This window comes from Python bivittatus, unplaced genomic scaffold (genome assembly GCF_059951505.1).
Source record: "Python bivittatus isolate LINGU-HERP-01145 unplaced genomic scaffold, Pbiv_v1 ctg000840_np1212, whole genome shotgun sequence".
In the NCBI taxonomy this organism is placed as follows: Eukaryota; Metazoa; Chordata; class Lepidosauria; order Squamata; family Pythonidae; genus Python; species Python bivittatus.
The window spans coordinates 40,735,258-40,750,590 of NW_028277113.1; the positions used below are offsets into that span (position 1 = coordinate 40,735,258).

Consider the following 15,333-nt stretch of genomic DNA (forward strand, 5'->3'; position numbering starts at 1 on the left):
AAGGTACATAAAATATCAAGCACAAAAAGCAATCAGTTCATACTAAACCGTGAATTTCTTTTTAATAAATTAGGAAATTCTTAATAGTTGCAGAAATCAATACTTATTGCCTAAGTATAATACCAGCATACCAACTCTGGTGGCTGTTAGTATAAATGATTCTGTCTTCTGTAATTTTGAATTTGAAATGTAACTTCTGCAGGAGGAGAGAAGTAATATAGTAATACACCAAAGAATCTTTTTAGTATAGTGCTAGTAAAGAATGTCATTAACAGTCGGAATCATTTCCTACAAATTATATTTCTACACCATCACATAAGTTACAGCTATGAAGAAAGAAGCATTTTCTTCAACTTTTAAGTAGTTTTGTATTCCAATTTTAGGAAATACTTATTTATGCAGCATAGGTTATTCATTTGACTAGAAAGTTTAAGAAATGGACATAAATTAAGCCACATGATTGAATAAAGAGGAATATAGTTTGCATTGGAATATAATTTGTTCTTGACTACCTAGAAAGTTGCAATAGATAAATCTGAGGATTCAAGTAATGAAATCTTAGAATCTAAGAGAGAGAGAGAGAGAACACACACATACACCCCCATACATACATACACCCCCCCCTACTAGCTCAAGTAACAATTATCCAATAAGTTCCTTGAGGAAAACTATATTTGTATATCTACTTCCTCAAGTGGCAATAAATGGAAAATAGTGCTGTGCACACATAGGCTTTAATGCTATTAGATCTTTTATTCACTGTTTTGAACTACCTGGGCAGTTAACTGTCTACACAGCCCCAAACATGGTTTTTGTTTTATCTTCTGGCAATACTGATAGGGAGTATTAAACCAAGCTAACTGGGATAAGGTGAAAAGCACCTGTCAAGCACCAACAGTATCAAACCCTGGCTGGGTTGGTTAGGGACACTGTTCTCAAGCACCTATGCAGGCAGGGCCATGCTTGTGAATCAGTCTGCCTTTTCCAATTACACTCAGGATGATTATCCCCTTTCTTAACTTATACAAACATTGGTATATGTAAACAAATTAAAATATGTTTCCCTGATTTCATTTAAATCACTTGTATCTTATAGTTACCAAAATACATGTGGCCTGTGTTAACTTTAAAGATATTTTTACTGTAAAAATAGTAAAAAACAAAGGTAGAAGAAGTCTACATTAGATAGTGACAATAGACAATAGAATGAAACGAAGAGAAGCAATACTAAGCATAAATAAAAACATTGTGGGAAAACTGTCTGGTAACACATTCTCCCCTTCACTCTCATGTGTTCCTCCAACTGCTGACCGCAACCTAGATATTTATACTATACAATGAACGTTAAAGATTATTGCTAGTATCTATTTAAGTCATTTCATCTATTATTTTTTATTGGTCTTATTATTTCCTAGAAACCATATTCCAAATATCTAAATTCACCTTGCTGTGCAAGATGTAGCATATAAGGCCATTTTTGCTTAAATTTGGTTAGACTTCTATTATGGATATATACTATCATTTCTGCCATTGCTGCATATTCTTCCATGTTGGTCTCCCAATCTGATATTGTCAGCAAAGTTCCTCTTTTCCAATGCTGTGCCAATTTTTTTCTTGCAGCTCTCAGCATATACAGTGGTACCTCGGGTCACGAACTTAATTCATTCCACGACTCTGGTTGCGACCCGAATTGGTCACGACCCGAATCAAATTTTCCCATAAGGTTCAATGTAAATACGGTTAATCCGTTCTGACCCCTCCGAATTTGGTCGCCAACCGATTTTGGTTGCGATCCAAATCAAATTTTCCCATAAGATTCAATGTAATTACAGTTAATCCATTCTGAACCATATGTATTTTTTTTTTAAACCACAAAAATATGACACAAAGTAGAGTACGAAGAGAGAGAACACTAACCTTGCTCGACGCAACTTCTGGTTTGGAGGACAGGAAGGCGGGTGGGGAGGTGGTTATTGCTTGGAGGGAGAATCCCCCTCCCTACAGGAAGCCACGACCACGTGTCACGGGAGGGAAAATGGCCGCGGATCCTGTTCGTCACCCAATCCGGCGTTCGCAAACGGAAGCAAAATTTTGCGAACGGTGCTATTCGTGACCCAAATTGGTCGTGAACAGAAGCGTTCGTGACCCGAGGTACCACTGTATCTTGCTAAACTTTGATATTTTTCATTTATGCTTTCCAGGATTATACCCAATAAAAATATTTGTGGTTTCAGATCAAATTTTATTTTTAGCATTAACTGAATATTTTGATGCCTTTCTTTTGGGAACTTTTGAGGTTTTTTTACATAATCCCCACATTTATAAAATGTTCCTTCTAGGCTATAACATTTCCAGCATTTATTATTAAGTGATTTGTCTATCTTGGTAATTGTTGATGGAGTTATATACCTTCTATAAAACATTTTGTACCAATTTTCCCTTAAACAGAAGTAAATTTTATTGATTTTTCCCCATAACTTCCCATTGTTGTACTGTGATTATTTCTCTGAAGTTTTGCATTCACTTTCTCATACGATTTATTTATTCCATGTCATATTTCAGTAATGGTTTATATATACATCCCAACAGGTGATCTTGGTTTGATATAAATGTTTCAAATTATGTTTCCTTTCTCAAGGTCCCCCCTTCTTTCTTGAGGTCACCTTTTCTTCTTCCAGCAATTTGTAAATACATCAACCACAGTAAATTCCTATCTTTGTTAAGCAGTTCTTGCTGTATCTTTAGTCTGTTTCTTGAGTTTAGACACGCCACGTTAATATATGTAACTAAATTAGTTCTGAATATGCATGTGTTTTTCCTGAGCATTTTTGCTGAATTTAAAATGACCACAGAAACAAGAAGTATATAGCTACAATTTCTTTCCTCATTTTCAATTTATATAACTTAGAAATATAATGATTGTGGATTGCACAGATCAATGAACCACGTCAAGTCTGTCAGCTCTAGTCATACCTTTCAAGTCCGCATGGTACAAATGCAACATAGCAACATAGAAAAGGAAATAATTTATCTTATTTAATAATGCTATTATAAGATTCTAGTCTGGAATCTATATTCAAGTCTCTTAATCTTGGGCAAGTACAGCACTGGACCATTTAATAGCTCCATTATAAAGGTGTCATGTAATTGTTGAATAATATCTATAGCTTATGATGAAGCCTGGCTTATGTCAGGAGGAATTGTAATCTAGACACATCCAAAAGTCACCAAATGAGTTAATGTTGGTCTAATTGTTTTTTCTCCAAACCACAGCACTGGTAAAGCAAGACTACAGTGACACAAGTATTGTTTCTGAATCAATAATTCAAAAATAATATTGTTAAAAAGGGTAAGCAGAAACATGGGTTGAATGTGGGTTGAAAAATATAGAACCAAGATGGGTGTCAGGGGAAAAAATCTTCCACTATTTCTTATGCTTGTTCAGGAGTCTCAGCTTGGAGATGTGAATGCTTTGAATAGAAAAAGCCCACCATTCCTTGGATTGGGAACTGTAACCAAACTGTGACTTTAAAAAAGGATTTTTATGATTTCACATAAAGAGAATAGAGCTACTGTTATTTATTCCATCCTGTCTCATTAAAATTTATTGACAAAGACAAGCTATTTGGTCCTTAGTTATACAAATTTGTTTTCTTAATTTTCTTTTTCTTTTCCCCTTCCCTTCCCTTCAAATCTGCATGCATCTGAATCAGATGAAAAATTACATGTGTAAAGTAATATAAAGCCATTCTTTCAGAATTAATTTGTGAACAATTTAAATAATAAAAGCATTTGGAACATCTCCAGATCCAAGTACTTGCGTATCCAAAGTGAGTGACATTCCAAATATCCAATATCAGAGTATCTAAAGTATCAAAAGTTTTCTAGTTCAAATTGTGGTTGAATTTGCCAATATGTTAAGAGATTAAAGAATTTAGAGAATTCCTAGAAGTAGAATCAAGCAAGATGCATAGATGAAGGAAATGTTGACTTTCTGATTCAGGTGGCATCAGATTCATATGTGAATATATTTATTACACAGCAAAAGTGAACCCAACTGAAAGATCAAGTGAAACACAAACATCTCTCTGGTAATGGGATCACTTTTCCAGTAAATAAAATTCAAGAGCAGGTGAACATAACATCTTCCTTTATGATTTTTTATACTTTTACCAGTATATGGGTGTGTATTGCCTGCTATAAAAAACAGAACAGTGATAAGAACATGAAGCATTTCTGTGTTCTGAGGGAGAAAGAAGAAAATTTCATTTGTGAGACCTAGGTAATTATGCAATAAAACCAAGAATTTGATTATAATCAGCTGACAGTAAATTGTTGCTACGATTTTTGAGGGAATTATTACAAGCCATATTCAATTGTTTACACTGGACCAGTCAGAACTCTACACTGCATTTGTTAAATACATCATTCAAGTCTATTAACATTTTAATCTTGTGAAAACACACTACAGAATAAAATAAAATATAAACAAGTACAATATTTTAGGAAAATAGAACAATCTGAAAAGAAATCAAAGAATGTGGAATTAGAAAAAGTCTGTTTAACTTTCTCCTTGCATATTTTATTTCTAAATTGATACAGATACTAGTAGCCATTCAAAGCACTGATGACTGGCAGACATGTAGGAACTGTTCCATATTTATTTTATTTATAGTATATTTATCCTATTTTTTTCTCTAAGAAATTCAGCAGGATATACTGTCCTGCTCTGAGTACACAAGAATATTGGTTAGCCCTGATTGCTCAGTAAGAAATAAGCTTCATATGAAGCAGGATTTAAACTCTCAGCCTCTTGGTTCAAGTGTTCTTTACCCAAATGCCTGTTAGTTTTAAAGAGCGTAGGTGACATACAAGCTATCTTGCCTAGCAGAGATTGCTCATAATCATAGCAAAGGCTACAATCATTCATTTCAGAGCAATTTAAAACCTAAAAATGAAGCTTGATCTAAGGAGATTTCAGGGTGCTCTGCTTGTGGCAGATGTCCTAGGATCCTCTATTATTGAGATGTGATCACCAGAGATCAGCAGCTGTCTGTGTCATCTAAATTATAATTTCTTTTTTACCTTCTCAGTTCTTTCCTCCTGAATTATCCATCGCTTTACCATATCATTCCTCTCTGCAACCAGCATCTACTGCCAACTGATAAGATCTTCATCTACATTTCTACTGTATCATGAATTTATCTCTCTAGCTTGAACTTGCTGTAACACAATAAACTTATTTTGAACTGTAAGGAAATACTGAAATGCTACAAGCTTAATGCTGAGTAGTAATATTTCAGATTTCAGATTCATATTCTCACTTGTACTCCAACACTTATTAATTTCCTACAGGTGGATCTTTATATTGATTCTCATATTTATATTAGTTTAAAAACAAAACAAAATACCTGCCCGATAATAAAATTTCAATCTAATACATTCCATATCTGATTTTATTTTATTAGAGGGAACACATGTTCTACTCTTTATATAAGAGTGTCCTCTATCTGAAGGCAGCATCTACCTGAACAATTGACCAGGATGTATTGTCAAAGGCTTTCACGGCTGGAATACGATGGCTGGTGTGGGTCTTCCGGGCTGTGTGGCCGTGTTCTGGAAGTTTTGTTTCCTAATGTTTCATCAGCATCTGTGACTGGCATCTTCAGAGGGCAGGAGCACAGACAGGAGCAGTTCTCTCTGTGCCCAGGATGATGTGACCCTGTTGTGGGTATTTATAGAGATCAGTGAGGGTGCCTGAAGGGTGGGTGGTGCGGGGGGTGGGGAGGGTTTGGGTTAACGAGTGGCTGCTTGTTTTGGTGTCAGAATATGTGTGTATCTTCCTGGGGGTTAGGCAGAGTTTTTTTCTATTCAGTTGTTAACGAGTGGCTGCTGAAGGTGATTAGCATGTTCATTGTGTGAATTGTTCACGCATCCTGGTGGTTGAGCTGAGTTCGTTGACCTTTTGCAGACTGTATTTTTCAGGACTGGTAGCCAGGTTTTGTTGATTTTTAGACTTTCTGACACCAAAACAAGCAGCCACTCTTTAACCCCACCCCCACCCCCCACCCTTCAGGCACCCTCGCTGATCTCTATAAATACCCACAACAGGGTCACATCATCCTGGGCACAGAAAGAACTGCTCCTGTCTGTGCTCCTGCCCTCTGAAGATCCCGGTCACAGATGCTGGCAAAACATTAGGAAACAAAACCTCCAGAACATGGCCACACAGCCTGGAAGACCCACACCAGCCAATTGACCAGGACTTAACAAAAAACTGTAAGGGATGCAGAGCATGTATATTGAACTGCAACAACAACAGTAAACACTAGTTGAATTGAAACCACAAATATTTTTATTAGGAATGATTCTAGAAAGTATAAATTAAAAGTATCACAGCCTATTAAGATATATGCTGACAGTGACAAAAATCAATTTGGCACAATATTGGAAAAGAGAAACCTTGTCAACAATACAAGATTGGGAAACCAAAATTGGAGAATATGCTGTGATGAAGAAACTGACTGTATATATTCACAACAGAAGTGTAACCAATTCAAGCAGGAATGGCTCGCTTCCATACAACTTTTTAAACAGCAAGGCAAGCTTAGGCATTTACTATATGACTTTTGAAGAAAATAGAGAAATAGATTAAAAGACAACTGAAAAAAATGACTTAAATAAACAACAACTATGTAAAAATGTAAAGTACTTCATAATTATCTAAGTAGTAATTAGTGGTTGGGGAAAAATGAAAGTAAAGGGGAGAGTACATTACTGAATGCTACATTTTACAATGTATTTTATTATACTGTATGTTACTTCTTGCATCTCTATTTCTTAGCTATTTTGTACAATGCTTAATAACAACCAATAAACACTTGGACAGCAGACCACATAGCACACAGGTCACGAGGTCACAGTCTTCCCAATATGAGATGTATGTTTATTTAAATTATAGTAATTATTTTTAGATTTAAATCTATGCATATAAATTAACAAGTGTAGATTTTAATTTCCGTTGGGAAAAACAAAACATATTTGCAGTGCTTCATGCAATTTATGTGTAGAAATCGCAAGGGAAATTATATCTATAAATGGGCATTTCAAAACTCCTTACCTGCAGTTAAACTTATAAAACCATCTTGCAAATATTGTATTTCCAATCAAGCAGGAAATGCACAAGAAAAGAAGGATAATACAATAAGATTTATGAAAAGGGGGAAAGCATGGGGCATTGGCATACACATATTTAAGAGGAGTTTGGAGGTAGGATTATCAAGATGTTCCTTTCTTACCATCAACCTTGTTAGAGTAAAATTTCTATACCTAAGCCCAACTAGGAATCCTGGCTTTTTGGCACTTTACAGACTAATAGGCAGATTTTTTTCCCCAAAATATTGGGGGAAAAAACTGAATATAAAATGCATTAGAGAAAGCTACATAAAGAAATCTTTGTATTAGGGAAAGTTGCATATAAAACTGTGAACATTAAGGAAAGTTACATATGACAATAAACGCATGGTGAGGTTCATGCAGAATCATGCAGGAATTAGAGTGAATTCATGACTGAATGTACATAAAACTGAGACAGATTTGATACAGACCTATTTGTAGGGCAACTGAGCCCAGCTCAAACAGCAATTCATATTTCTTTACAAGCAATCCTTCACATTTTGTTAGAAAGCCACAAATAATTTACAATGCAAATGATTTGTAGAATAATGTTTATCTGTTGCTCAGCCATCATTCTGCTGCCATTAGGAGCCTCACAAAGAACTCATCAAAGTGCCAGGCACTGTTGTTATAATTATATTGATAGCAATTGTAACTTAGTTTGTTCTTCTGAAGTTGATACTAATTTGTGAAAAATACACAGCACCTGAAAAAACTCAATGAGTAGTTCTTTCTTTGAAGCAGCTAAAGGTTGTATCAGTCAGTGAAGAGTGCTATATGCCAGCTTTGCTTAAACCTTTTAAAGGTGTCAAAAGCATTAATCTTCTTCAATACAACGGTATCACCCCAGTCTGAAGAAATGTTTCTGAGCTTGCCATGAAAAGAAAATAAGTCAATTCATTTTCAGTTCACCCCCAGAGCCTATTCTCACACATGCAGATGTAAACAGTTTCCTTATTTTCCTTTTTTTTCTTTATTGACAAATTAATACAGTGCTTCTGAAAACTGCAGACTGATGGTGTTGAAGGCGGAGAACATATTTTTATCGTCCCAGCTGCTGTACAAGAGATGTAAGCTGGTTCTCCAAATTAGTCTGCCAACTTATGTCCAAGCCACAGATATTCATGAAGTTTTGAGAGACAACAGAAAGCCTAGGTATCTATTTTAACTGTTAACACCATCATCAAAAATGCTATTTTTTAGTTTCTTTTCAAATATTCAGTGTTTAGTATTTGTACTTACTTGTTCAGGCTGTGTCATAATACATGACATGTGCCTAATCTAAATTGAACTCTTGTGCAGAACTCAAAGATTATTTTTCCCATTGCAACAGAAAAGCCAGCCTTAATCAATAAATGAAAGCTGTAATATAATGTTTTTTTTGTGCTTGACCAAGCAGTTATGTTGCAATTTACTGCCAAGCCAAGTTACTCATTCATGGCAACTGTAATACTTTTTAATTAGGACATGATTAATTCCTTATCATAAGCAGCAAGCATCATCCTTTAGCTTAAACTGACAATTATATAAAATGTGTTATAAGAGTCATACAACTGTTTTCTTCATTGGCATTCTATTTTTTTCACTTTCAAAGGTGTAGGATCCAAAATTATTCCTTTTCAATTTGAGGTTTTATCTGAAATTCAGAGAAAAGAAACTTCTACAGGAATTTTCTTTTGAAATCTAGCTGCTTCTGCTCTCCTCTCATCCTTTAAATTCAAGTGTCATCCCAGTGTCTTCTAAAGGTTTTAAAGAGTCAGTAACCAACTTCTTCCATAATAGACTGAATAGCAACCAAATGAATTAACAAAATTTTCCTGTATTCCTAGAAAAAGCTGGGCATTTAAAAAAATTCTTGCAAACATATAAATCCCAGTTTCTAATTTCAACCTCCTCAAGAAAATATTAATTATCTAAAGATAATTAATAAGATGTTATGAACTATGTTCAAAATACTCAGAAAATAAAACTAGCAAATTTCAATTTAAAAACAAGATAATAGGAAGTTTTGTTTTCAGATAGGAAACTTGCAGGTGATGCACTTAGCTATACTTTTCAGCAGCACTTCATCCCACAAGGAATAAGTAGGGGAAGAGAAGAAGAGTTCCAGTCACTAGGATAGAAGGCTACTTATAGGCAAATTACAGAGGGCTATATTAGAGTTTAGGGCAGCTGGACAGAAGCCCAAGGATTCAAATTTAGATTTAGGATTCAACCTTAGAAAAATTTTAGTCTCATTCTAGATGGGCAGATGTTTGAAATATCCACTGACATAGCCAAAGCACTGAAAAATGTAATAGGCAGAAGGCAACTGCTTAAGATAAGTTCTGGAAAATAAAATAGCCCAGTAATGACAGATCTCCTCCTATAATGCACTTGTGAACTAGTCTTAGTAAATTGTTTTCTATTATCCCTCTATAGGAGAAACTTAGCTATACCTCTGAATTCCAAAGACGCAGAGAATTAGGTGAAACTGGCAAATGATACAAAGATAGGACAAATCAATATTTTGGAAAATGATACAAAAGTAGGATGAATTGATTAGAAATAAACAGTGTCCTACAAGTGGCCACATGCATAGCAACAGCTAGTGTTTACAGATTAGAAACACCCTGGTGAATGAAATAGCTACTGTATATCTTCTCCATTAGCCTCTTTTTCATTCTATACAGCATGGAAGAAATCAGATGCTATATACAATCATTCATTAAATAGTACAAAGAATTTAAAAGAAGGTGCTTCACAAAGTATGTTAGCATCCTTGAAGCATTAAAGCAGTCATGTCCTTGATAAGTCTTTCAAGGTGGCTTCAAAGGCTGTCCCTATTGCCAGGATACTTCTCTGCATACACAGATAACACTTCTGCTGGGGCCAGTTGTGAAGCAAAGCAAATATGTGAAGCAAATACATAAAATGGCTGGTGACAGCCTTGAAGCATCTGCCAAAGGATGCAACTATTTTAATGATACATTCACACAAACATATCCTGTGAAGAATCTCTTTCAAATGTTTGAATAATCCTATTAAATAGTTCATCACTTATTAAATAACCAGCAATTGCACTGCAAATAAACAGAAGTGAACAAAGCAAAAAGATAATAAAACTTGTCTTCATCTATTAAACACTAAAATAACTTACCATCTTGCTGACCTTGAAGATTCTGCGGACTTTGAATTCTTTCTTCAAGATTTGAACTGAGGTCAGAATTCACAGCAGACATTCTGGTAGAATCACTCAGATCAAATTCATCACTTTCTATGGAACTTTCATCCTGAAAATATAACATTCCATATCCCAGCTTATTAAAAAATATCAAGGTAAATTTCAGACATGTTTGTACTGAATTGGAATATGTCAAGTAATTACAAATCTAGCACAGTCTTAAGTGCTTTGATTCTTTGTATTTATCTATGTAAGAATAATTAACTGGCTGTTTTTCCCCTGGAAACTTATGTTCAAACACACAACTGATGTGTGTAAATGATTCACAATTAATGATTAAATGGAAGAGAGATAGAAAGTTGAGTAAAAAGAACTACAATTTCCACAAACAGGTTGCTTCTGTCTCTTAAAAAGGCAGAATAAATTGGTCTAAGATAACAGTGGTGCACAGTGCTATATCTCTGTCTTACATCAGAGGTTTTAAACCTCTTTGGGTTGGGGGCACATCCAGAATTTTAAGAATAAGTAGTGGATGTTCTTGAAGAAATGCTGGCTGTATGAGAAGCTTGCCCACTACAAAATAGCTATCATGGGGGACATAGATTTAGCAGAATGTCATCTGCCATCTCTTCCATTGTCCTATGGGATGCTCCATAGAACCTCAACTACTTTATCCTTTTTCTGGGCAGTTGGGTTCTTTTAAAAACTAAGCAGTGGGGTGCAGCCTTCTCCTTCACCAGAGGGCGTTCAAACAGAGGGTCTTCTGTCAGACATACTCTAGTGCTGCCTGGGGAATCCTGGGTGTTGAAGTCCACACATCCTGAAGTAGCCAAGGTTGAGAAACACTGCTCCAGTGGATCCTGTACTGAGCTGATGGTTGGACTAGACAACCTCTAAAGTACCTTCCAAGTGCTATTCAGCCTTATCACTAAGATCAAGTGTAAAGTTCCTTCCAATTCTATGTGTTTTTTATTTTCTAAAATTGCTTATGGGCCCATTTCAGTCATAGAGATATTCTGGGAAATATAGAGTGACGCTATTGGTTTGGAGGTTGCCAGCTTCCCAATTTTTCAATCAAAGGGTTTAGTTAAAATTATTAAAATGCAAGTGAGATAGGGAGCCTGGTGAGAACTATGGGAGATATCTTTGGGCACACTGATAGAAAAAGTAAGTAACTTGAACTTAATCTGAAGGAAATTGTTTATTTTAAGCATGACCATTCTGAAAAGAAGCCTAGAGAAACTCAACTTATTCTTCATCATCATCATCATCATCATCATCATCATCATCATCATCATCTTGTACTATTCCATAGTAGTTTTACATCGTACCAAAGAAAAAGTCCAAAGGACTTGTATAAGCTCTACCAAATTGTTATAGATGCTATGGTGAACAATCAGACAAAGGAACAGCAAAATACTTTGGACTTATGAAGAGTAGGGAACAAAATCAATTTTGGGACAATTGAAACAGAGACATAAATTGTGGATAAGTAATGAATTATTAAATTATTAAATTAAATAAATAATTAAACAGATTATCATTGTTTCAATATTAGATTTCATTACTGAAAATCATTAATGTGTAAACTGAGTTTTATTTCCCAGCCAATATATATGTAAGCATGATGAATGAATTCAGTATAAATTCAGCATGCATTTTTCAAATTATGAAAGACTACATTACATATAAAATTTGTTTACATTTTCTGCAGGTCTCCCTGTCAATCTATCCTTTACATTATACGATATATCCATGAAATGAACTCTTTCCTGATGAAAAGATGGAGTTTCACTTTCTATCACATTTATGGTAATCTAGTGTGAAGATTAGTTGGCTAGTCTGGGAAAGCACTCATCAGAAAAAAAAAATTATTTTCCAGAATAAAAATAGTTCATTGTAGGTCTTTCCCCTCAACACAGTTAACATAATGCAAGAGGGAATGGAAAGATGCCTGCTGGCCCTACTCTTGTTTCTCCACCAGCTCCACTCCTGGCCACCCATATATTCACACAGGGGTCTAAACAAGGGATAATCCTCCATGGAGGGTGTACATCTTCCTCTATCCAGACCTCCACCCACAATGTGTAGATAACCCCGTGTAGAACCCTCCACTACTCTATGCAGAACTTGACCAACGCTATAACAAGGTTATAGTATATATCTAAATGGGTAGCTAAAATAGACTACTTATGCCTAGGGCAGTGTTGTCCAAACTTGGCCACTTTAAGATGAGTGGACTTCAATTCCCAGAATTCCCCAGCCAGCATGGCTGGCTGGGGAATTCTGGGAGTTGAAGTCCACTCATCTTAAAGTGACCAAGTTTGGACAACACTGGCCTAGGGTCTCCAATTCAGGGGCAACAAATGGCTCACAGAACATCCTTCTTACCTTTTATCTGCACTGAAAAAAATAACCTGGCTTGTTCCCAAATAATTCACCAGGCTCCAGCACAATTTTTATTTCCAGCATGCTTTTGGAGCCCCAAATGACTCTCATGAACTTCCCTACAAATTAAAAAGAATGGGTGTATCCCTAGGCTTTTTGGGGGTGGGGGTGGGGGTGGGGGTACATCTACTTATCTCAAACATAACCAAAGGTAATCCGGTACATCCTACAGGGGGAAGCTAGAAGTTTCAGGTAGCATTGTTTTAAATGAACAGCAGGAGATGTACATGAGTGGGAATTAAGCTGTTCTGGTGTTACAAGGTGTTATGGCTCTTATGATGATTTTAGGATTATGTTGCATATTGATAGTATTTATTATTATTTGATATATTTGATAATTCTGAAAATTGTTGAATTATTGTAATGTTATGTGTTGTATGTTTTGCTGTAACCTTAGAGTCAGATGAAGGAAGCCGCATAAAACAGCTGCAATAAATAAATATCAGTTTTATGCACTCGTGTAATGGTATGTGGGAATGACCTTGGGAGACAGGGGGAATAGTTGGATAAGAGATTGATGTCAGCCTTGTGAGGTAGTTCAGACAAGAAGTATACCAGAAGAACTAGCTCTGTTTGTCTGTGTCAGACCTAGCCCAAGGAACTCCAAGAGACAATGCCAATTCAGTCCACCTATGTTTATTAGCTACAACCTCTAGCAAGAATCTTCCCAGACTAAAACCCCACTTCCCAAAGTCCTCCAGCCGCAACAGTGTGAATTCCTCAGGGAGGTGCCAGTCTCATCCTCTTGTTCCTCTCACGCGGTTCTGGTGAGCTAAGAAAATGTTTATCTCCCTGAGCTTGGCCTTCATAATTCCATTCCATCACAGTAACAGAATCTTGCAAGTCTGAAGTACATTTCTCTCCTGCTGTCTTTACAGCCCAAGAAACTAGGTGGGTCCCTTCTGAGACGTCTGCCATTTCCACATTCCTTCTGCAGGCTAAGTTGCCTCTTATCTGACCATTTCCCTGGCTGTGGCTCTTCCCCGTCTCCCAAGGTCATTCCACATACCATTATAACGCATAATCATGCATGGGCTGGGAATGTGTCATGATTCCCCCTGCCTCGCCTCATGTAGTTCAAACAATTCTAAAGAAGGAGTGTTGGACTAGGAGCAAAGGAGAGCCAGGTTCTAGTCCACTCTCAGCCACAAAAGCCAACTAGGTGATTTTGGGGCAGTCACTCTCTTTCAGTTCAACCTACCTCACAGGGTGGTTGTTGTAGGGAAAATAGGAGAAGGGAACACTGTGTATGCTGCCTTGAGCTCCTGAAGGAAAGGTGGGATGTAGATCTAATAAATTAATAAAAATTAATTGAAAAAGCAGAAAGAATGACATATCCAGGAAAGCTAATTTGGCTGATTAGGCTTCTACTTGGCAGCAAGCCTTTTTTTAAAAAAAAATAGACAGTGGAAAATAATGGAAATGTTTTGTGGCTCCCATGTTTACAGTGTTATTTTTAGGACTAGGACTAGGTCACATAGCTACCACCCTGTTCCTGGCTGGGGCCTTGTTACAGATTCAGACTGATCATCCTATCTTCCAGGATCATATACATTCATAATAGGTAAAAAGAATAAAGGTAGCATAATGTGTTACCCTTGGATGTACTTCTGCAAGATCCAGTATTAGAACCTGGCACCCTCAGATGGGTCATGGCCCCAGAATCTTGGCACTGATTGCCAGTTCTCACATATGCCCAGCTCTAAGACAGGCAGTTGGTATTCAAAGCCACCTTTTTTTTTTTTTTAATTTACTACAGAATGTATATTTGTAGGTAACCCTCAGTGGCTTATAGGGACAGTTGCAGGCAGCAATAAAGGACCACAACTACGGTCCAACTAATATAAGGAGTAGACCCAGCAGGGCAATTTATTGGACCTGTGGCTGTAGACTGTAAATATACTGCTTCTCTGATTAGACAGAATCAGTAGAATTCTGTCTACTCAAATAGATGGCCCCTGCTTCCACTGTATTCGATGGTCCTTACTCCCAGAAAAATGGGAATAGGTTAACAATTGAAGCCTCTCAGCCAGATAATATCTTTTTCCCATGATTGCTTCCTGAAAACATTTTAATTATAAACTGAACAGAAGATATGACATAATGTACAGTGATTTTAATACTTGTAATCCTACAACCTTTAGTGTCCCATCCAAGTACTAACATGGAATCACCCTGCTTAACTTTTTTCAGGATTAGCCAAGATTGGCTTGGTGCTGCCACCTGATGTCTACATTAAGGAAAGCTGATTGTAAACATGCAAGTGTTACAAAAAGTTATGTTCATAAAATGTATGTATATAAATGTGTAAGTCACAGAAACATATGTGTATAATAGGTAAAGTTTCATGTGAAAATAAATATTTTGTTTCTTTTGAAGACTAGTGTAGAAATTTGACTGAGTACCTGCAAAAGTAATGCCAAATAGAAAGAGAGTGATTATTCATGTCTAGCTTTAATAAAACTTCAAGATATTCCAAATATAACTGCATCAGCTATGCTGGGCAAAAGATACCCTCTCCCCAATTTTTTTCTCATCTAAATCTA

The 15,333-nt window shown here is 36.2% G+C and overlaps 1 protein-coding gene across 2 annotated transcripts in view; it reads right to left on the reverse strand.

The window, feature by feature from the left end:
- NOL4 (nucleolar protein 4) overlaps positions 1-15,333 on the reverse strand; it is an 84,178-nt gene that overhangs the window by 52,616 nt on the left and 16,229 nt on the right. For both annotated transcript variants that reach the window (XM_015889957.3, XM_015889956.3), the window contains exon 4: positions 10,316-10,448. In XM_015889957.3, the coding sequence (XP_015745443.2) occupies positions 10,316-10,448 (133 nt within the window). The remainder of the gene's footprint in view (positions 1-10,315; positions 10,449-15,333) is intronic.